This window comes from Tachyglossus aculeatus, chromosome 4 (genome assembly GCF_015852505.1).
Source record: "Tachyglossus aculeatus isolate mTacAcu1 chromosome 4, mTacAcu1.pri, whole genome shotgun sequence".
NCBI classification, from domain to species: Eukaryota; Metazoa; Chordata; class Mammalia; order Monotremata; family Tachyglossidae; genus Tachyglossus; species Tachyglossus aculeatus.
The window spans coordinates 26,211,192-26,236,050 of record NC_052069.1 but is presented as its reverse complement, the minus strand read 5'-3'; the positions used below and the strand labels follow the sequence as shown (position 1 = coordinate 26,236,050).

The 24,859-nt window shown below is 41.9% G+C and overlaps 1 protein-coding gene across 2 annotated transcripts in view; it reads left to right on the top strand.

Annotated features, from left to right (window-relative positions):
• Positions 1-24,859, top strand: part of LRRIQ3 (leucine rich repeats and IQ motif containing 3) — a 141,456-nt gene that overhangs the window by 23,139 nt on the left and 93,458 nt on the right. Inside the window, exons 1-3 of one of the 2 annotated variants that reach the window (XM_038745811.1) lie at positions 7,898-7,979; positions 9,524-9,793; positions 14,348-14,671. In XM_038745811.1, coding sequence (XP_038601739.1) covers positions 9,548-9,793; positions 14,348-14,671 — 570 coding nt within the window. In that variant the 5' untranslated portion in view covers positions 7,898-7,979; positions 9,524-9,547. Of the gene's footprint in view, positions 1-7,897; positions 7,980-9,523; positions 9,794-14,347; positions 14,672-24,859 lie in introns of those variants that run through there. The other variant, XM_038745812.1, reaches the window with a different exon arrangement.

Here is a 24,859-nt window from a genome sequence, read left to right as displayed (position 1 = left end):
CGTCTACAGTGATGGGAAAGTCAGGGAGAGGCCAGGGTTTGGTTGGGAAGGTAAGGAGCTCTGTTTTGGACATGTTAAGTTTGAAGTGATGGGAGTAGAGAAGTCCTGAAGGCAGGAGGAGAAGTGAGACTGGTGAGAGGGAGAGAGATCAGGGCTGGAGATGTAGATTTGGGGATCATCTGCATACAGGTGGTAGTTGAAGCCGTGGTAGCGAATGAGTGCTCCAAGGGAGTGAGTGTAAATGGAGACTATAAGGGGACCCAGGACTGAACCTTGAGGGATTTCCCACAGTTAGGGGATGGGAGACAGAGGAGGAGCCCATGGGGGAGACTGAGAATGAATGGCCAGAGAGCTAAGAAGAGAACCAGGAGAGGACGGAGTCAGTGAAGCCAGGGTTGGATAATGGTTCCTGGGGAAAGGGGTGGTCCACAGTGCCAAAGACAGCTGAGAGGTTGAGGAGGATTAGGATGGAGTAGAGGCCATTGGATTTGGCAAGAAGGAGATCATTGATGACCTTTGAGAGGGTGGTTTCCGTGGAGTGAAGGGGATGGCAGCCAAGTTAGAGGGGGTCAAGGAGAGAATTGGAGGAGAGGAATTTGAGACAGTGGGGGTAAAAAACTTGATCATGGAATTTGGAGAGTTTGGGACAGGGACTGTGTTGGACAAGATTATCACGTACCCATCCCAGAGTTTAGAACAGTGCTGCACACATAGTAAGCAATTAATAAACACCTAAAAAAACTTCTGGTCAACCTATTCTGTTTAGTAGCGTAGCTTAGTGGAAAGAATACAGGCTTGGGCGTCAGAGGTCGTGGGTTCTAATCCTGGCTCCACCAATTGTCAGCTGTGTGCCTTTGGGCGAGTCACTTAACTTCTCTGTGCCTCAGTTACCTCATCTGTAAAATGGGCTTTAAGACTGTGAGCCCCACGTGGGACAACCTGATTAACTTGTATCTCCCTCAGTGCTTAGAACTGGGCTTGGCACATAGTAAGCACTTAATACCATCATCATCGTCATTATTATTATACATTCATACACATGTGATATTGTTAATGTATCACAAGATATAATTCCGCATATACCTGAATCTTCTAAATTGGGCTCCATTTCAGAACCTCTGTGAAAGTAAATTGTGTTCCATTCTCTAATAGCCTTGCCATTGTCTAATGTAAAGAACACTGCTCTGGAAACCCAAAAAGCTGGGCTCTAGTCCTAATTCTACCTGCTGGGGCTAGGGCATCAATGATAAAAGTTTCCAACTAAAGAACTATGTATGATGTCCTAAAACGGGTAAAGAAGACTGGCACTACAGAAGTTACCAAGGCAACCAGTTGTGGCATCACAACTATGGTATTTATTTAGCGCTTAGGATGTGCAGAGCACTGTACTAAGCACTTGCGAGAGGACAACACAACAGAGTTGGTAGAGGGATTTTCTGCAGCATCAGAATTATGGTTCAGTCACTTGGCCTTAGTTCCTTTAGGTAAGAAAAAAACAACTAAACAAACAAACAAAAAAGTTTTGTGTGCATGCATTCCACAGTGTGTTGCATCCTTGCCTCACTACTCACCTGTTGAGTCTGTCATTTGAGGAAACGTGACTGTCAGAGACGAGAGAGTCTGAGTAGTTCTGAATAAACCACTGGCAGATTCCTCTTGGCAGATTCTTGGTCCTAAAATATCAGGACAGAGGCTCATTCAATATTCCCAATGAATAACTCCGTGGAATATCAGTCCATCAATCAGTTGATGGTATTCATTAATAGTATAAAATGACAAAATTGAACAAATTATAATTTTATTAGGAGTGTTAACAAGAGGCTACAAAAGTCGAAGCTCATTCTGACGACTTGGGAAGTGGCTATTTGACTTTGGTGAAGAATCTGTCCAACTTCGGTGATATAATAGCCATCACAAAGCCATCTGCTTTGTAATGCACCTTGTAGCATTTGGATGCCTCCAGAACATTGTAGCACACCTGAAGCTCTTCCCTCCATCAAGCGCTTCTTCTTCAGTCATCTCGTGTACCTTCTCAATGCTCTGCACGCAGTAATGCTCAAAAAATACTACTGATTGACTGATATTTATATATTCATCAACTTCCTTGAAAATCGAGGCAAGACTTTTTAATTCCAAAATGACGGTTGTTGGTGGAGCAATGGTAACTTCACCTGCATCTGTTTCTGCCTCTTGCAAAGATAAATTGGGTTGTTGAAGTAATTTGAGCCCTTCCCATGATTTAGATGTTGTTAAATCATCTGCATCTATATAAGGCCTCTCCCGTTCAAGGCCCTACTGAGAGCTCACCTCCTCCAGGAGGCCTTCCCAGACTGAGCCCCCTCCTTCCTCTCCCCCTCGTTCCCCTCTCCATCCCCCCATCTTACCTCCTTCCCTTCCCCACAGCACCTGTATATATGTATATATGTTTGTACAGATTTATTACTCTATTTATTTATTTATTTTACTTGTACATATCTATTCTATTTATTTTATTTTGTTAGTATGTTTGGTTTTGTTCTCTGTCTCCCCCTTTTAGACTGTGAGCCCACTGTTGGGTAGGGACTGTCTCTATATGTTGCCAACTTGTACTTCCCAAGCACTTAGTACAGTGCTCTGCACACAGTAAGCACTCAATAAATACAATTGATTGATTGATTCAACCACATCTCTGGTTATCTGCTCAGGGGTTCCTTCAACATTCTCATACTGTCGGTTGCTTCATTTCGGCCTTGCTGTATGGGATTTATTTTCCTGTAGTCACTGACTGAGATTGTCTCTCTTTATTGCCGAATTGTACTTTTCAATAGCATAGTAATAATAATAATAATGATAATACTGATAATAATAATAATAATGATGGCATTTGTTAAGCGCTTACTATGTGCCAAGCACTGTTCTGTGCACTGGGGGAGGGGTACATGGTGATCAAGTTGTCCCATGTGGGGCTCACAGTCTTAATCCCCATTTTACAGATGAGGTAACTGAGGCTCAGAGAAGTGAAGTGACTTGCCCAAAGTCACACAGCTGACAAATGGCGGAGCTGGGATTAGAAACCATGACCTTGTACTCCCAAACCCGAGCTCTTCTCACTGAGCCACGTTGCTTCTCTTAGTCCAGTGCTCTGCACATAGTAAGCACTCAATAAATACGATTGGATGAATTGAATGAATGAATGAATGAATGAATGAATGAATGAATGAATGAATGGGGCCCCATTGGATCTATGTGTGGAAAAAGAAATCAAATGATAGAGATTATATCCCCAGGTGGTGATTATCAAGGCCTCGTTGGAACCGGAGAGAAAGCGTCAAGTAAACCCCAGGTTCTGTCCTCTGGTGGGGGAAACCTGGGGTGTGCCTGGATATTCATTCATTAATTCATTCAGTCGTATTTATTGAGCGCTTACTGTGAGCAGAGCCCTGCTAAGCACTTGGAAAGTACAATTCAGTAACAAAGAGAGGCAATCCCTGCCCACAATGGGCTCACAGTCTAGAATATTAATTATACAGGAGTGTGGCCTAGTGGATAGAGCCTGGGCCTGAGAGTCAAACGGACCTGGATTCTAATCCCTGTTCTACCACGTGTCTGATGGGTGGCCTTGGGCAAGTCACTTAATTTCTTTGTGCCTCAGTTCCCTCTGGGGATTGGGACTGGGAGCCCTAAGTGGGACAGAAACTTCATCCAGCCCGATTATTGCCGATTATTGGAGGCCTTCCCAGACTGAGCCCCTTCCTTCCTCTCCCCCTCGTCCCCCTCTCCATCCCCCCATCTTACCTCCTTCCCTTCCCCACAGCACCTGTATATACGTATGTATGTTTGTACATATTTATTGCACTATTTATTTATTTATTTTACTTGTACATATCTATTCTATTTATTTTATTTTGTTAGTATGTTTGGTTTTGTTCTCTGTCTCCCCCTTTTAGACTGTGAGCCCACTGTTGGGTAGGGACTGTCTCTATATGTTGCCAACTTGTACTTCCCAAGGGCTTAGTACAGTGCTCTGCACACAGTAAGCACTCAAGAAATACGATTGATTGATTGATTATCTTGTATCACCCCAGGGCGTGCTTAGTACAGTACCTGGAACATAGTAAGGGCTTAACAAATACCACAGTTACTATTATTATGGATATGCATTCATTCATTAATTCAATCGTATTTATTGAGCACTTACTGTATGCACAGCACTGTACTAAGCATCTGGGAAGTACAAGTTGGCAACATATAGAGATGGTCCCTACCCAACAACGGGCTCACAGTCTAGAAATAAAACAAGACAATTTGTTAAGTGCATACTCCGTGCCAAGCACTGTTTTAAGTGCTGGGGTAGATACAAGGTAATCAGGTTGTCCCACGTGGGGCTCACAGTCCTAATCCCCATTTTACAGATGAGGTAACTGGGGCACAGAGAAGCAAAGTGATTTGCCAAAGTCACACAGCCGACAAGTGGTGGAGCGGGGATTTGAACCCATGACCTCTGACTCCCAAGTCTGTGCTCTATCCATTACATCATGCTGTTTCTCTCTATATATCTCTGTATATGTATACGTGCATATAAACATTCATAGACATTTACATAGATACATAAGAGAATAAAATAGAGTCTAGTAATTATAAGAAGGAATTGAAGGGAAGGGGCAGGGGATGGTTTAGGTGCATAGAAAATGGGTGTGATGAATCAGGGGAAAGAGCATGGCCCTGGAAGTGCCTGGAGAGCCTGCAATCCTGGCTCTCCCCATTGCCCGCTGTGTGACTTTAGGCAAGTCACTTAACTCTTCTGTGCTTCAGTTTCCTCATCTGTGATGGGAGGATTCAATGTCTGTTTTTTTCTGCTACTTAGACTGTGAACCTCACCTGGAACTCACGCACACCCTGATTAACTTGTATCTACCCGCTCTAGACTCTAAGCTCATTGTGGGCTGGGAATGTTTCTGTTTTATCGTTAAATTGGATTCTCCCAAGCAATTAATATAGCACTCTGCACACTGTAAGTGTTCAATAAATATGATTATGGCCTAGTGGATAGAGCCCGGGCCTACGAGTCAGAAGGTCATGGGTTCTAATCCACTTGTCTTCTGTGTGACCATGGGCAAGTCACTTCACTTCTCTGGGCTTCGGTTCCCTCCTCTGTAAAATGGAGATCATCATCATCATCGTCAATCGTATTTATTGAGCGCTTACTATGTGCAGAGCACTGTACTAACCGCTTGGGAAGTACAAATTGGCAACACATAGAGACAGTCCCTACCCAACAGTGGGCTCACAGTCTAAAGGGGGAGACAGAGAACAAAGCCAAACATACTAACAAAATAAAATAAATAGAATAGATATGTACAACTAAAATAAATAAATAAATAAATAAATAGAATAAAAAAAATGTACAAACATATATACATATATACAGGAGATGAAGACTGTGAGCCCACTGTGGGCCAAGAACTGTGTCGAACACGATTTGCTTGTATGTACTCCAGAGCTTAGAACAGTGCCTGACACATAGTAAGTGCTTACGAAATATAATTATTATTTTTAGACCAAGAGCCCACTGTTGGGTAGGGACTGTCTCTATATGTTGCCAACTTGTACTTCCCAAGCGCTTAGTACAGTGCTCTGCACACAGTAAGCACTCAATAAATACGATTGATTGATTGATTGATTGATCTACCCAGTGCTTAGAACAGCGCTTGACACTGAGTAAGCACTTTACAAATACAATAATAGGGGAGAGAGTTAGTGAAATGGGATTTAAAGGAAGAGGGGCGTATATGATAAAATTTCACCACAGAAAGAATGAAGAACTGAGCATAGTATGTTGTCAGAAAGCACGCTTATATGTTCTGTTTTGTTGTCCCGTCTCCCCTTCTAGACTGTGAGCCCACTGTTGGGTAGGGACCGTCTCTATCTGTTGCAAACTTGTACTTCCCTAGCTCTTAGTACAGTGCTCTGCACAAGGTAAGCGCTCAATAAATACGATTGAATGAAATGAATGAATGACTGGAATATTCTAGAAATCTAAAGCAGGCAAGACTCCTGAAACAGGAGGGGCTTAAAGAAATGACGGGGTATGAGATGATGGTAGAGAATGATCTCTTAGAGCGCAGATCTTAAAAGCATAAAATAGCATGGAGAAATAGAGGACCCTAATGATGAATATGGAGAAACTTGAAACTAATGCAAGAGGTTCAATTTGGTCACGACTCTGGTCCTGAGGTGAACGGTGGGGAAGCTTGGTCCCAAATGAGGGAGCTTTTAAAACACTTGAACTGATTTGTTCCCAGTCCTCAATCATTCCACTGAAAGCCTTTTGAAATGCCCTCCGGCCCCACTATCAGAGACAGAGTGCTAAATACCAGGTTTACAGCTCAGCAATATCTCTGGACAGTCCTGCAAAAAAGAAAATAGTAGAATTTCATGTGTGCCCTTACACGTGAAAGAGAATCACTCCTGCTACAGATGGGGTTTGAAAAAACTTCTACATGGCCCCAAAAACTTTGTCCAGCATAACCTGGGTTTGTGACAGGGTGTGTTCATCCACAGTGAAGTTCATTCAATCATATTTATTGAGCGTTTACTGTGTGCAGAGTACCATACTAAGCACTTGGAAGAGTGCAATGCAACAATGAACAGACACATTCCCTGCCGACAACTGAGCTTACAGTCTAGAGGGGCAGACAAACATTCACATAAATGAATAAATTACAGATAGGTCTGTAAGTGTCTGTTACATGTCCGTAGAGAAGCAGCGCGGCTCAGTGGAAAAACCACGGGTTTGGGAGTCAGAGGTCATGGGTTCTAATCCCGGCTCCGTCACTTGTCGGCTGTGTGACTTTGGGCAAGTCATTTAACTTCTCTGTGCCTCAGGTGCCTCATCTGTAAACTGGGGATGAAGGCTGTGAGCCCCATGTGGGGCAACCTGATTACCTTGTATTTCCCCCATAGTGTAGAACAGTGCTTGGTACAGAGTAAGTGCTTAACAAATACCATTATTATTATTATTATTATTAATAAGTGCTGTGGAGCTGAAAAGGGGTGATGAATAAAGGGAAGTGGTAATGGTTCCAGGGTGTGACCCTGCCACAAAGGGGCAAATATAGAAGCTGCATATCCTAGTGGATAGAGCATGGGTCTGGGCCTCAGAAGGACCTGGGTTCTAATTCTGGCTCTGCCATTTGTCTACTGGGTGACCTTGGGCAAGTCACTTAACTTTTCTGTGCCTCAGTTACCTCATCTGTAAAATGGAGATTAAGAGTGAGTCCTATGGGGGACAAGGACTGTGTCCAACCTGACTAGCTTGTATCTACCCTCCGAGCTTAGTACAGTGCCTGACGCATAGTAAGCACTTAAATGCCATTTCAAATATATATATACATATACTTTTATATATGTATAAAACTCAAGGGAAGGGCAAAAATGATTCGGGCAGCAGGATGAAGTGTGGACTGCGTGAGAGGAGTCAAGGATAACGCCAAGGTTACAAGCTTGTGAGACAGGAAGTATGGTGGTGCCGTCAAAAGTGATGGGAAAGTCAGGGGGAGAATAGGGTTTGAAGACAAGTAGTTCAGTTTTGGACGTGTTAAGCTTGAGCTGGTGGGAGGACATCCAAGTAGAGATGTCTCAAAGGCAAGAGAAAATGCGAGACTGCAGAGAGGGAGAGAGATCAGGGCTGGAGATGTAGATTTCATAATAATGATGGTATTTGTTAAATGCTTACTATGCACTCATTCAGTCCCTCCTTCAGCAATGCCACATCTAAACTGAAGAACAACTCAACAAAATTTTCCCAAGAGCTTAGTCCAGTGTCAAGCCTTCATTAGGTACTAAGTAAAGTCCATTAATTAACTGATGGGTGCAGTGGTGCCTATTTTTAATGAGATATCTTCTGTCTCCATGGATAGGTATATCATTTTATATATTGAACCAGTAATGAAATCTCTCTTCTGTCATCAAAAACTGTCGATAGGCGTCGGTGATCCAAGGTGTAGTTAGTTGGTTGAGGTGCATTTCGATTAATTCTCATTCACTTCAATCAATTAATAAAATTTATCGAGCACTCACTCTGTGCAGAGCACTGTACTAAGTGCTTGGAAAAGAATAATGTGATAGAGTTGGTAGATGTGGTCCTTGCCCACAAAGATTTTACAATCTACATGGGGAGACAGTTATTGAAGTATGTTACATTTAAATTATTTCTCTCTCTCTGTATCTCTCTCTGTCTCTCTCTTTTTCCTTCCCATTCTAGTTTTCCATTTATTCCCTCTCACTCCCCTTACCCTAACTCTTCACTTCCTTCCAAGGGAGCATGGGAGGAGAGTAGGGTTCTGGATTGATTAAAGGTACAAGATTCCAGTGAGGTGCTCTGATTGACTTTCTTTCCATCCATGCCCTCTCCTCTGCTTTCCTCCAATTTGCTACTGTACCTGCATCAGACATTATCCCTTTCTCCACCATCACGCCTCTCCCTTGCTTTGGGACTGCCTCTCTCCCTGCCTGGATGGACGTTTATGTGGCTGGTTTTTTTGTGCAGCCCAATTACTCCAAATCTGAACTCCCTAATTCATGAGGACTTGCCGTATGTCATTTTTTTTTCAGATGATGATAATAACAATAATAATAGTAGTGATGATAGTACTTGTTCAGCACTTACTATAGGCCAGGCACTGTTCCAAGACCTGGGGTATTTACAAGTTTATCAATCAGGTTGGACACATTCCTGTCCCACATGGAGTTTACGGTCTGAGTAGGAAGGAGTAGGATTTAATCCCCATTTTACAGATGAGGAAACTGAGGCACAGAGATATTAGGTGACTTGCCCAAGGTCACACACTGTAACCAAGGTCACATAGCAGACACATGAGAACTCCCTCCCCATCCCCTCCCCTTACCTCCTTCCCCTCCCCACAACACCTGTATATATGTATATATGTTTGTACAGATTTATTACTCTATTTATTTTACTTGTACATATTTATTCTATTTATTTTATTTTGCTAGTATGTTTTGTTTTGTTGTCTGTCTCCCCGTTCTAGACTATGAGCCCGCTGTTGGGTAGGGACCACCTCTATATGTTGCCAACTTGTACTTTCCAAGCGCTTAGTACAGTGCTCTGCACACAGTAAGCGCTCAATAAATACAACTGAATGAATGAATGAATGAATGAATGAGAGCTGGAATTTGAACCCAGGTCCTCTAACTCCCAGAACCCTGCTCATTCTACTAGGCCCGCAGCTTTAGATGCTTTGGGATTAAATTTTGTATTGTATTCTTATTTAAATTATACTGGCAATATTCCTCACTATGACTATTCCTTAACAACATATTGAATGTTGTGAAATAACATCGAATTTAGATTGCTACTTTCCCTTCAGATGTATGTCGTTTTATATATTGAGCCAGTAATGAACAACTGAAAATAAATATTGAGATTCTGAAGTTATTATTATAATATTTATTAAGTGTTTAGTTGGTTTCCTTTTAAAAGTGAAAGAAGTATGATCTGCTGTGTGATTTTTTTTTGTCTTAGATCATCTGCGTCAGAACCTCAGGAATGATAGAGTCCATGGAAAAATTCACGGAAGACTACGCAGTCAGAAAAGTCATAAATCAAAACCAAGTAAATGACCTAAAAGAACTCTTGTTCATAAAGTTCAGTGGCCTGCATTTAAGGAGCGTGGAAAATTTGCAATGTTGCATCTCACTCAAAGTTTGCATTTTGTCCAACAATTATATTAAAAACATGGATGCATTTGAATTTTGTTTTCAGTTGGTCAAACTAGATCTCCATGGAAATCAGGTAAACTATAAGTCTCTTAGAAATTTGCAACCCCCCTATTTCTCGATGGAATAAATTAGTCTTTAAACACATATTGTATCAATGCCATATTTCTTCCAGAAGCAAATTTGTTTCAGGTGGGATTGCTATTTAGTTTTCTTATTTTAGACTCTGAGTGGTTAACACTAGGTTTATATACATATTTTTTAAATGAAATTTTACATGTATGTATCCATATATTTATATATGCACATACATGCTGGTATAATTTGCTTCCCTCAATAATTAATCTTCAAAAGCTGAATATAATTAGTTTTTAACTAATAGTTAAAACTAAAACTAAAAGCTAATGGTTTGAATAATCAATTAATTGATAAATGTATATTTCATTTTAGTCTTTTATTAATTAATGATGTCTATATGTTTATGGAAAAATATTTCAAAACAAATCTATCATTTTTCAAAACCACAATGTAAGTGTCTCCTTTAGGAGGAATGAAACAAAAATTGTTTCCCGTAAACAGCCCTTAAAATTGTCTGTGCTAAGGGCTTTTTCTTGTCATCATGTCTGACTACACACCATGATAAAAAGATAAAAAGATAAAATAATTTTCCAAATGTCATCACGAGTACCTTTAGGAATAGCCTTTTTTTCCTTGATTTGTATCAGTTAAATTTATTTTCTGGGATGATGGCTTTTGGCCTCATCGTCATAGGTACCCTGACAATATATATCTATATCTATATCTATATATAGATGTATAGATTCTATATATAGGTATATAGATATATATATCTATATATAGATATAGATGATAAAGATATATGTATAGGTATTAGATATATATATATATATATTATAGATATAGATATATGTATAGGTATCAGATATGTATATCTAATATATACATGTGTGTATGTATATATATATGTATATATATATATTCATTCAATTGTATTTATTGAGCACTTACTGTGTGCAGAGCACTGTACTAAGCACTTGGGAAGTAAAACTGGCAACATATAGAGACGGTCCCTACCTATATATATATTATATTACATATTATATATATATTAGACCTATATATATTAGACCTATATATGTATGTGTATATATATATATATATATATATATATATATATATATATATATATATTAGATTTTTGAAATGGAAAGAGGGAAGTTTTTCTAGGTTACTGAAACATTCTCCTTGAAAAGAGCTGTGTTTGGAAACTTTGCTAATTGTATGGAAACAGATGTGAGCCCGTTGTTGGGTAGGGACCGTCTCTATATGTTGCCGACTTGTACTTCCCAAGCGCTTAGTACAGTGCTCTGCACACAGTAAGCGCTCAATGAATGATTGAGTGAATGAATGAATATGCAATCTTAGAAGTAGCTGCCTGTTTTTCAACTGAAGACATTATATCTTTTAGACTGTGAGCCCACTGTTGGGTAGGGACCGTCTCCATATGCTGCCAACTTGTACTTCCCAAGCGCTTAGTACAGTGCTCTGCACACAGTAAGCGCTCAATAAATACGATTGAATGAATGAATGAGTATGCAATCCTTCATTTTCACATTGTTTAAGGAATAACAGAAATGCCCTCATTACATGTTGGTGAGAAATTTCAAATTATTGAAAAGATACACTATTATTTGCATTAATTTTCCCTCAGAATGCTGGATCAGTCAGTAGCATTTATTGGGTGCCCTCTGTTACAGAAGATTATATTCAACTTTTGGGAGAGTAAAAATTGGATGAGTAGGCATAATACTGTGTCCTTGAAGACTTTACAATCTAGGGTCATGGCTGTTTGAATCTTGCGGTAGTAGTGGTGGTAATCTCAGTGATCATTGAAGAGTAGAACAGCGTGGCCTAATAATAATAATAATAATGATGGCATTTATTAAGCGCTTACTATGTGCAAAGCACTGTTCTAAGCTCTGGGGAGGTTACAAGGTGATCAGGTTGTCCCATGGGGGGCTCCTAGAGGAAAAAGCACAAGTCTGGAAGTCAAAGGACTTGGGTGCTAATTCCAACACTGCCAGTGGTTGCTGTGTGACCTTGAGCAAGTCACTTCACTTCTCTATGCCTCAATTACCTCATCTGTAAAATGGGAATTAAATCCTCACTCCAATTTAGACTATGAACCCCATATAAGAGAAGGACTGTGTCCGAACTGAAAAGCTTGTATCTACCCCAGTGGTTGACACATTGTAAGTATTTAACAACTGCCACAACCCCCCCCAAAAACCAAAATATCCACCTCCCCCAAATGACCTGCATTTAAATATAGTCAATTCATTCATTCATTCATTCGATCATATTTATTGAGTGCTTACTGTGTGCAGAGCACTGTACTAAGCGCTTGGGAAGTACAAGTTGGCAACATATAGAGACGGTCCCTAACCAACAGTGGGCTCACAGTCTAGAAGGGGGAGTCAGACAACAAAACAAAACATATTAACAAAATTAAATAAATAGAATAGTCAATGAGCTTCACTGGCCCGATTCTTCTCTCTTCACCATCATTTTGCTACTCTATTTGCCCTGTGCTGATGATGATGATGTTGGTATTTGCTAAGCACTTACTACGTGCCAAGCACTGTTCTAAGCACTGGGGGCAGGGGAATACAAGATAATCAGGTTGTCCCACCTGCGGCACTCAGTCTTAATCCCCATTTTACAGATGAGGTAACTGAGACACATAGAGAAGTTGAGTGACTTTCCCAAAGTCACACAGCGGACAAGTGGTGGATCCAGGATTAGGACCCACGACCTCAGACTCCCAAACCCGTGCTCTTTCCATTGAGCCACGCTGCTTCTCTGGACAATTGAAGGACAACAATAACCGCAGATTTTTCTCTGGACTTCATACCCCTCTTCCCTTTGACGCCAAACCCCCTCAAGTCAGTGAGTCTACTTAACCTGTAGCTAGGAAGAAAAAACTTGGGGAGAAAAGTAGTAATAACGGGAAGAAGCAGCGTGACCTAATGGATGGAGCATGGGCTTGGGAGTCATAAGGGCCTGGGTTCTAATCCTGCTTCCACCGCTTGTCAGCTGTGTGACCTCAGTTACCTCACCTGGAAAATGGACGTTAAGACTCTGAGCCCCATGTGGGACAGGGATTAAGTCCAACGTGATCAGCTTGTGACCACCCCAGCGCTTAGTACAGTGCCTGGCACAGAGTAAGTGCTTTACAAATTCCATTTAAAAAATCACAACAAATAAATCCCTAAGTAACCCACAGAGTCCAAATCAATCCCTTAATCAATCAACAGTATTTATTGAACCCCAGTAGTATGTAGGGCACTGTACTTAACTCATTCAATCATATTTATTGAGTGCTTACTGTGTGCATAGCACTGTACTAAGTGCTTGGGAAGTACACACATAATGGCATTTACTATAATAATAATAATAATGGCATTTATTAAGCACTTACTATGTGCAAAGCACTGTTCTAAGCACTGGAGAGGTTACGAGATGATCAGGTTGTCCCATGGGGGGCTCACAGTCTTCATCCCCATTTTACAGATGAGGTAACTGAGGCCCAGAGAAGTGAAGTGACTTGCCCAAAGTCACACAGCTGACAATTGGCGGAGCCGGGATTTGAACCCATGACCTCTGACTCCAAAGCCCGGGCTCTTTCTACTGAGCCATGCTGCTTCTCTAAGTACAAATTAGAGAAGTACAAATTGGCAACATATAGAGATGGTCCCTACCCAGCAACGGGCTCACTGTGGGCAGGGAACACATGTACCAACTCTGTTCTATTGTTATATCAGCGTTCTGCACTGCGTGTAAGTGCTCAATAAATATGATGGATGGATTGAGATTGATTGACTGCACAATTGAGCTTGGAAGAGTACAATAGAGTTCCTCCCTTCCGGGAGCTTACCATCTATACTGTGTGAGCAGACAAATGGTACCCAGCAGAACTCCAGAGGGTTCTGAGTATTTTTCCCCCTTCTAATCGATTTAAGCCATGCTCTGCAACCCACATCCCATAGTGACAGATCTCCTCTTTTGAAAGAAATCATCATCATCATCATCAATCGTCTTTATTGAGCGCTTACTGTGTGCAGAGCACTGTACTAAGAGCTTGGGAAGTACAAGTTGGCAACATATAGAGACAGTCCCTACCCAACAGTGGGCTCACAGTCTAAAAATCTGGTAATGAATGGGTCTCAATCAATCAATCAGTCAATCAATCGTATTTATTGAGCGCTTACTGAGTGCAGAGCACTGTACTAAGCGCTTGGGAAGTACAAGTTGGCAACATATAGAGACAGTCCCTACCCAACAGTGGGCTCACAGTCTAGAAGGGGGAGACAGAGAACAAAACCAAACATACTAACAAAATAAAATTAATAGAATAGATATGTACAAGTAAAATAAATTAAAAAATACAGTAATAAATATGTGCAAACATATATACATATATACAGGTGCTGTGGGGAAGGGAAGGAGGTCAATCGGGGGGGGGGGGATGGAGAAGGGAACGAGGGGGAGAGGAAGGAAGGGGCTCAAACGAAATAACGCATGAGAATGATTTTCAATATCATTTCAGATGCAGAGTCTACCAGGTTCCAAATTTTGGACTAGGCTGAAGAAATTAAAACTGCTCTATCTTCACAATAATGGGTTTGGAAGTCTAAAGACTGTGTCTTCACTCTCTAGCTGTCCTAATCTCATCACCCTCACGATGTTCGACACTCCTGTGAGCTTAGAGAGAGCATACCGACACTTTATTGTCAACTGTGTACAGTCTCTCAAAGTCCTGGATCATTATGTAATTTCTGACGAAGAAATAATCCAAGACTGGCATCTTCCTGACAAATACAAAACTTTTAGCCGTCATCTTTTTCTTGATCTATGCCCTGTACGGAGAAAGGTAAGCGTGCATATTTACCTCTGTCAAGTTTTTATTTTGAAGGTATGGTTACGTGGAATCAATTGAATAGACTTCCCTGTTATTGAGTGTTGCGTTAAAGTGATAACATTCTAATTATAATGTATAATGTATAACATACCATCAATAAGAACATTGGAAAGTCAGTTTTTTTCAGATATGCCAATAAACATATTGTGATGATAAAAATAATGGCATTTATTAAGCACCTGCTATGTATCAAATATTGCACTAAGTACTGGGATAGATACAAGGTAACCTACCTGGACATAATCCATGTCCTACACAGGGTTTACAGTCTAAGAGGAAAAGAGGATGGGTAATTTATCCCCATTTTACAGATGGGAAAATTGAGGCACGTAGTTGTTCCTCACAGAAGGTCATTCAGCCAACAACTGGTAGACTCCCAGTCCAAAACTCGCCCAATAGACCATGTATATGCCTCAGTCAATTAGACATATTTCTTATTTTGAAAGAAGTGATCGGGCCTAAAAGATATCAGGTTCTAAACAACTAAGATGTCTACAGACTAAGATATTTGGGACTTTTATTGGTCAGGCTCCTGAATCATCATTCTGATATTGGTAGTATGAAAAAAAAACTAATGAAAATGTTTCAGCCTGTTAAGTGTTCTTATGGACTTGAAGTTGCATTTTAATCACGATAATTGAGCTTGGCCTATTAGATAGAATTTAGGCCCGGGAGTCAGAAGGATCTGGGTTCCAATATTGGCTCTGCCACTTAGCTCTGTGACCTTGGGCAGGTCACTTAACTTCGCTGTGCCTCAGTAACCTCGTCTGTAAAATGGAGATTAAGACTGTGAGCCCCATGTGGGATGTGGACTGTGTCCAACTTGATTATCTTGTATCTACCCCAGAGATTAGAAAAGTGCCTGGCAAAGAGTCAGCACTTAATAAATACCATAATAATAATAATAATAATAATAGTTATTATTATTATTATTATTATCATTAGAGCACGGGTTTGGGAGTCAGAAGGACCTGGGTTCTAATCCCAGTTCCTTGACTTGGCTGCTGTGTGACCTTGGGCAAATCACTTAACACCTTTGGGACTCGGTTACCTTATTTGTAAAGTGGGGATTAAGACTGTGAACCCCACGTGGTACATGGACCATGTCCAACCCGATTACTTTGTTTCATTCATTCATTCATTCATTCATTCATTAATTCATTTGCATTTATTGAGCACTTACTGTGTGCAGAGCACTGTACTAAGCGCTTGGGAAGTACAAATCGGCAACATGTAGAGACGGTTCCTACCCAACAATGGACTCACAGTCTAGAAAAGGGAGACAGACAACAACACAGAACAAGTAGACAGATATCAATACTGTCAGAATAAACAGAATTATAACTATATACACATCATTCATAAAATAAATAGAGTAATAAATATGTACAAATATACACAAGTGCTGTGGAGAGGGGAAAAGCGTAGGGTAGAGGGATGGAGGGGGCGATGAGGAGGGGAGGAGGGCCAGGAGAGGAAAAAAGGGAGGGCTCAGTGTGGGAAGGCCTCCTGGAGGAGGTGAGCTCTCAGTAGGGCTATGAAGGGAGGAAGAGAGCTAGTTTGGTGGATGTGTGGAGGGAGGGCATTCCAGGCCAAGGGGAGGACATGGGCCGAGGGTCGACGGCGGGACAGGCGAGAACAAGGCACGGTGAGGAGATTAGCGGCAGAGGAGCGGAGGGTGCGGGCTGGGCTGGAGAAGGAGAGGAGGGAGGTGAGGTAGGAGGGGGCGAGGGGATGGACAGCCTTGAAGCCAAGAGTGAGGAGTTTTTGCTTGATGCATAGGTTGACAGGCAGCCACTGGAGATTTTTGAGGAGGGGAGTGACATGTCCAGAGCGTTTCTGTAGAAAGATAATCCGGGCATTCATTCATTCATCCAATCATATTTATTGAGTGCTTATTGTGTGCAGGGTACTGTACTAAGCACTTGGGAAGTCGAGTGAAGTATAGACTGAAGCGGTGAGAGATGAGGATGGGAGATCAGAAAGGAGGCTGATGGAGTAATCCAGTCGGGATAGGATGAGAGATTGAACCAGCAAGGTAGCGGTTTGGATGGAGAGGAAAGGGCGGATCTTGGCGATGTTGTGGAGGTGAGACTGGCAGGTTTTGGTGATGGATTGGATGTGTGTGGTGAATGAGAGAGTAGAGTCAAGGATGACACCAAGGTTGCGGGCTTGTGAGATGGGAAGGATGGTAGTGCCATCTATAGTAATGGGAAAGTCAGGGAGAGGACAGGGTTTGGGAGGGAAGATAAGGAGCTCAGTCTTGGACTTATTTGTACTGCAGTGCTTAGTACAGTACCAGGAACATAGTAAATATTTAACAAATGCCATTAAAGAAAGGAACTCCCAGGCTAGAGGGGGAAACTGGAGTCTAAGTGCTCAATAAATATGATTGAATGAATATTGCAATACCACACCACTGAAATAATTGTCAGGTAGACGCAACTATCCTTTCAGCTCAAAGTCTTCCCTTCTATATACCATGTTCCTTTAAGTAGAACAATTGTTTTAATATTACTTTATGTATTCCTTTGACTTTTTAACCAACCTGGATATAGAGTTGACTAGAGTGCAGAAATATACTGTATGGAATCATGGGAAATTTTTCATAATAGTTGATATGGGATTCTTCTGAGCTACTTTACATACATTAATTCAAGACAAAAACCCAAGTAGTTAAACATGATGATGATGACGATGGCATTTATAAAGCGCTTATTATGTGCAAAGCACTGTTCTAAGCGCTGGGGAGGTTACAAGGTGATCAGGTTGCCCCACAGGGGGCTCACAGTCTTAATCCCCATTTTACAGATGAGGTAACTGAGGCACAGAGAAGTGAAGTGACTTGCCCAAAGTCACGCAGCTGGCAACTGGCGGAGCGGGATTTGAACCCATGACCTCTTACACCAAAGCCCAGGCTCTTTCCACTGAGCCACGCTGCTTCTCATTCCATTGCTCCCAAACCATAATAAGGTCTTAAAGCCATTTTCTGCACAAAGAAGCTCATTTTGAAATCATAATCATAACAATTACGCACACATGCCCTCCCAGAACTGAGGAATTTCAGTCCCTTCCTCTTTGTCATTTTCCCAGCCCCAAGACAGTCTCCTAATTGGAAGCTAAACTGACCTACCTCTCCCTTGGGGTTCCCGCAGGCAGGGCCAGCCTCCCTAATCTCCTGTGAGCCTCGCAGCTCAGCATACACCAACCTGCCAAAGAGTTTCACGCTTCGGCACACCCACGTTTCTGTGAAGCTTGGTTCTCCCACTAGTGTGAAAAAATCACTTCAGAAGAGAATCCACATATTGCTAGTTTAAGCTTGCATTCAGCACTGCTAACTACCGGTTAGTTACTTGCTATTTGATATTGCTCCATGCTGTGTGATGGTTTGATGGAAAAAAAAATGAAGCAGAAATTAGTGGATGCTAAAACCTTTAGTGCAGAGGTTGACATACTTGGTGACCTAAAATTATTTGACTTATCTGATCTTGGAGCCAAATTAATTTACAATAGTACACCTATTTTACTGTATATGGAAAATCCATAAGTACTTTCTGCTTTTTTTATGGCATTTGTTAAGAGCTTACTATGTGTCAGGCTCAGATAGATACAAGCTAATCAGGTTGAACACAGTCCCTGTCCTACAAGAAGCTCACATTTTACAGATGAGGTAACTGAGGCACAGAGAAGTTAAGTGACTTGCTCAAAGTCACAGGGCAGACGAGCAGCAGAGCTGGGATTAGAACTCAGGTCCTTCTGGCTCCCTTATCTTCCAGGCCATGCTGCCTATGACTCTGTCAGAAATTACCACTAAAAAGTGTCAGCAGGGCCAGGCTTGTGTGGAAGACTTCTAAAGCAATCCCAGGGTGACATAACAAGATATTGTAGTGGTTGATAATAATAATAATACTAATAGCATTTATTAAGCATTTACTATGTGCAAAGCACTGTTCTAAGCGCTGGGGAGGTTACAAGGTGATCAGGTTGTCCCACGGGGGGCTCACAGTCTTAATCCCCATTTCACAGCTGAGGTAACTGAGGTGCAGAGAAGTGAAGTGACTTGCCCAAAGTCACACAGCTGACAAGTGGTGGAGCTGGGATTTGAACCCATGTCCTCTGACTCCAAAGCCCGGGCTCTTTCCACTGAGCCATGCTGGTTGATGGTTTTTCTTTTGGGTCAGCATTGTCTCTGCATGTCGGGAGAGGACAGAGATATTGCAGATACCTTTCAGATGTCTTTTCACATCTCCCTGTAATCTTTACAAGCATCTTGGTAAGAGCCACTTACACCATGGTCTAATGGGTAATAATAATAATAATAATAATGGGATTTATTAAGCGCTTACTATGTGCAAAACACTGTTCTAAGCCCTGGGGAGGTTACAAGGTAATCAGGTTGTCCCACGTGGGGCTCACAGTCTTAATCCCCATTTTACAGATGAAGGAACTGAGGCTCAGAGAAGTTAAGTGACTTGCCCAAGGTCACACAGCAGACATGTGGCGGAGCTGGGTTTCGAACCCATGACCTTTGACTCCAGTGCCCGTGCTCTTTCCACTGAGCCACGCTGCTTCCCTTATAATAATAATGATGGCATTTGTTAAGTGCTTACTATGTGCAAAGCACTGTTGTATGCGCTGGGGGGATATAACATGATCAGGTTGTCGCACGTGGGGCTCACAGTCAATCCCCATTTACAGATGAGGTAACAGGCTCAGAGAAGTTAAGTGACTTGCCCAAGGTCACACAGCAGACATGTGGTGGAGCCAGGATTCGAACCCATGACCTCTGACTCCAAAGCCCAGGCTCTTTCCACTGAGCCACGCTGCTTCTCTAGAACATGGGTAGAACGTGGGCCTGGGAGTAAGAGGGATGTCGGTTCTCACTTCAGCTCTGCCACTTGTCTACTGGGTGACCTTCGGCAAATCACTTAACTTCTCTGTGCCTCAGTTACCTCATCTTTAAATAATGATGGCATTTATTAAGCGCTACTATGTGCAAAGCACTGTTCTAAGCACTAGGGAGGTTACAAGGTGATCAAGTTGTCCCACGGGGGGGTCCACAGTCTTAATCCCGATTTTACAGATGAGGGAACTGAGGACCAGAGAAGCGAAGTGACTTGCCCAAAGTCACACAGATGACAATTGGCAGAGTTGAGATTTGAACCCATGACCTCTGACTCCAAAGCCCGGGCTCTTTCCACTGAGCCACGCTGCAAGTGTGAGCCCCATGTCTGGGAGTCTGGGAGGCCTTCCCTGACTGAGCCCCCTCCTTCCTCTCCCCCTCCCCATCCCCCCCGCCCTACCTCCTTCCCCTCCCCACAGCACCTGTATAGATGTTTGTACAGATTTTTTACTCTATTTATTTTACTTGTACATATTTACTATTCTATTTATTTTATTTTGGTAATATGTTTTGGTTTGTTCTCTGTCTTCCTCTTCTAGACTGTGAGCCCACTGTTGGGTAGGGACTGCCTCTGTATGTTGCCAATTTGTACTTCCCAAGCGCTTAGTACAGTGCTCTGCACACAGTAAGCACTCAATAAATACGATTGAATGAATGAATGAATGCTGGACAGGGACTGTGTCCAACCTAATTAACGTGTATCTAGCCAAGTGCTTAGAAAAGTGCTCGACACCTAGTAAGCGTTTAACAAATACGATTATTATTATTATTATTATCCAGTAATTGAGGCAGAGCCTTCTAGAGTTTGGTATGGGATCAGGACATCCTGACATTTCATTGTCATGTATATTGGGAAACTTTCACCCCTCAGTTCTCTTTGCTTTTTCTTTCTTCCCACTTTGTTTTCATCGTATTTGGTAAGTGCTTACTATGAGCCGGGCACTGTACTAAGCCCTAGAAGCAGCATGGCTTAGTGGAAAGAGCACGGACTTGGGAGTCAGAGGATGTTAATTCTAATCCCAGATCTGCCACTTGTCTGCTGTGTGACCTTGGGCAAGCCACTTAACTTCTCTGTGCCTCAGTTACCTCGCCTGTAAAATGGGGATTAAGATTGTGAGCCCCATGCCCGCTGTTGGGTAGGGACCGTCTCTGTATGTTGCCAACTTGTACTTCCCAAGTGCTTAGTACAGTGCTCTGCACACAGTAAGCACTCAATAAATACGATTGAATGAATGTGGGACAACCTGATTACCTAGTATCTACCTCAGTGCTTAGAAAAGTGCTTGGCACATAGTACGTGCTTAACAATTATCACAATTATTATTATTATTATATGATATAATCAGGTTGGACATAGTCCATCTCCCATATGGGGATCACAGTCTTCGTCCTCATTTTGCAGATCAGGTAACTGAGGCACCAGAAAGTTAAGTGACTTACTCAAGGTCACACCCTAGGTAAGTGGCAGAGCCACAATATGTTGCCCCATTGCCTGGTGCCTTGGGAAAGGGAAAGAGCTCACCCCACAACTATAATATCAGCTGTGTACAGTCACCCTACTCCTCTGCTCCTCCTCCCCTCCCCATCACCCCTACTCCCTCCCTATGCACTTGTGTATATATGTACAGATTAATTATTCTATCTATTTTATTAATGATGTGTATATATCTATAACTCTATTTATATTGATGATATTGATGCCTGCCTACTTGTTTTGTTTTGTTTTGTTGTCTGTCTCCCCCCTTCTAGACTGCTGAGCCCGTTGTTGGGTAGGGATTGCTCTATTTGTTGCAGTGCTCTGCGCATAGTAAGCGCCCGATAAATACGATTGAATGAATGAATATTATACTTTGTCCTAAGATAATAAGATAGTGCCAGTTTGCATGACTTTCAAAAGGTTGTGGCATCTTGGACAAAGGTGAACCTGATATATCCGCAGGTGCCAATCGGAAGCCCATTTTAATCAGCAGAGAAGCAGTCTAGCGGAAAGAGCACAGGTCTGGGAGTTGAGGACCTGGAGTTCTAATCCCAGCTCTTCCACTTGTCTACTCTGTGACCTTGGGCAAGTCACTCTCTGTGCCTCAATTCCTTCATCTGAAAAATGGAGTTCCGATAACCTGCTTTCCCTCCTACTGAGACTGGCAGCCCCATGTAAGGCTTTTAATCAGCAGAGAAGCAGTCTAGCGGAAAGAGCACAGGCCTGGGAGTTGAGGACCTGGGTTCTAATCCCAGCTCTTCCACTTGTCTACTCTGTGACCTTGGGCAAGTCACTCTCTGTGCCTCAATTCCTTCATCTGAAAAATGGGGGTCCAATAACCTGTTTTCCCCCCCTACTGAGACTGGCAGCCCCATGTAAGGCCTGATTATCTTGTATCTACTCCAGGATTTAGTACATTGCTTAGCCACATAGTAAGCATTTTACAAACACCACAGTTATTATTATTGGAATGTTCAGGGAGTTACAAACAAAACTCCTACCAACACTAGTGAGGAAGGAATAGGTAAATCGAGCCTATTTCAGCGAAAATGGACCCATAATCTTCCTATTCATTTTTTTTTTTCCTGAGGCAGAATTCAGTAATATCGTTTAAAGATGAAACGCAAATGCAGTTTAAAAAGACTGAGGTGCACCATTAGTTAAAGATAGTCTGCAAATATTAACTTTGCCCTTAGGGACTGTAAGTTCCAGAGATACTTTAAGGTGCTTGTGAATTCTAATAATTATAGTTGTCTGTAGGGATGGAAAGAATCCTTAAAATGTGAAAAATGTGATCTGGAGAGTTTAAAGGTTAAAATTTCAAAGGCAACAACGTGGTTCTCCCCAATTCCCCACCCCAAAGTGATAGTTTTGCATCTGAAATTAGAAACATGATATCCTCCTTAATTCAACTGTAAAAGAAGTGATTGTGGAGTAGTTGCACCGATTTCCCTCAAAAATGTGGTACCCTCCTTGACCTGTTATAGTTAGCTAGAAATGGTATTTATTTAGCATTTAATAAATGATAAGTACAGCGCTGCAGATAAAAGGTAGTCGGGTCAGATATTATGAGATATTGGGCTCACAGTCTTAAGAGGTAAGAAGAGCAGCGTGGCTCAGTGGAAAGAGCCCGGTCTTTGGAGTCACAGGTCATGAGTTCAAATGCCGGCTCCACCACTTGTCAGTTGTGTGACTTTGAGCAAGTCACTTAACTTCTCTGTGCCTCAGTTCCCTCATCTGTAAAATGGGGATTAAGACTGTGAGCCCCATGTGGGACAACCTGATCACCTTGTAGCCTCCCCAGTGCTTAGAACAGTGCTTTGCATATAGTAAGTGCTTAATAGATGCTATTTAAAAAAAAGAGCAGGTGGGAAGCAGGGAGGCCTAGTGGGCCCAGGTTTTAGAGAACTGGGGTCTAACCCTGGCTCTGCCACTTGCCTGCAGTATGACCTTGGGCAAGTCACTTGACTTCTTTGTTTATTCATCTGGCAAAATGGGGTTTAAATACCTGTTCTTCCTTCTACTTAGACTGTGGGTCCCTGTGGGACAGGCCCTGTGTCCAACTAGATTATCTCATATCTACCCCAGCATTTAGTACAGTGCTTGACATATACCAAATACTATTTTCATCATCGTCAAAACACTCTCTAAAACTTGGCAAGGCTGTAGCTATGCGTTTCTCTGAAATGCTTGAAAAAACAGCGTCAATATTTTCAGTTTTATGTTTTGCTAAAATTTGAGTAACCTTTTTAGTCAAAGGAGATAGATGTTAAGGAATGATTTTTCCAGAGATCATGAAAGTTCCCATTCCTTTGCCCAGTTTTGTTCTCCTGAAAAATTATGGCAAAATTTCACCAATAAAAGTATCCCCTTATTTTGCTAATGCGTTATTAATTGAACTTCACACCTTTGGAAGGAGGGTCAGAAAGCAAAATTTAAGTAGTAAAAAACTGTGTATTTGTATGTAGTGATGACTCTGGAAAATTAGAATTCAACATTTCCCCCGTTCTAGACAGTGCGCTCATTGTGGGCAGGGATTGTCATTCTTTATTGCTGTATTGTACTTTACCAAGTGCTTAGTACAGTGCTCTGCACACTGTAGGTGCTCAGTAAATATGAACATTTTCCATCCAGAAGGATTCTTTTATTACTTGATTTTAGCAGGTAAAACCTAGAACAAGCATTTGCTAAACCCTTGCATGTATTCCAGGGAAAGGTATGCTGCGCTATTTTGCTTCCCAATGGCTATCAGCTGATTTCTCCACTCCTGTGGCCAGGACTGGCTCTATAATACTTTGCTTTTCAGGCAGTAGGTCCTCAAAAAATGCCACTGACATTGCATTCTCTTGATACCATCCGAGAGTTGCCATGGGCACTTGAAGACAGAGCTGCTGTCAGTGTTACCTGCACTCCCCTAATTCCCTACTCACCCACTTCTCCCCTGCACCCCTCAGGCACTGTCATTATTATCAATACTGAAATGGATCACGTGCTTATGCTATGCAAAGAACTGTATCGAGCTCTAGGGCAATTACAAGAAAGTTAATTAAGATGATTCCTGGCTCACGAGGGGCCCATAATCTTAGTGAAAGAGGACAGACCCGTAGCCCAAAAGAATTAGAAAACAAATACAATGAAAACGGTTCAATTTCAGCAGAGCGAAATTCAACAATTAAAGTATTAACAGTGAAAATCTAGCAGTTCAAAGGTACTCGGGGAGGAGAGGTTCGTTCTGCGATTCCCCCAGCAAAACACTCACTGGTTAAAATCTGATGCCACTTTTTCAGGAAAGGCTCCCTGTTGTCAGGGACGGAGGCACCTTGGTCATCATGTGATCTTAATAATAATTATGCTATTTAAAAAGCTCTTACTATGTGCCAAGAACCCCCACTCAGGGTTGCACTTGAAGACTTTCCAGTGCTCTACCAGTCTTGGCTATGGGAGGGAGAGTCAAGCAGAGGCCGACCCATTCCATTCCTAGCTTGGGCAGTGGTTACCTCCTTCCCTTCCCCACAGCACCTGTATATATGTATATATGGTTGTACATATTTATTACTCTATTTATCTATTTATTTATTTATTTTACTTGTACATTTCTATCCTACTTATTTTATTTTGTTGGTATGTTTGGTTCTGTTCTCTGTCTCCCCCTTTTAGACTGTGAGCCCACTGTTGGGTAGGGACTGTCTCTATGTGATGCCAATTTGTACTTCCCAAGCGCTTAGTACAGTGCTCTGCACATAGTAAGCGCTCAATAAAT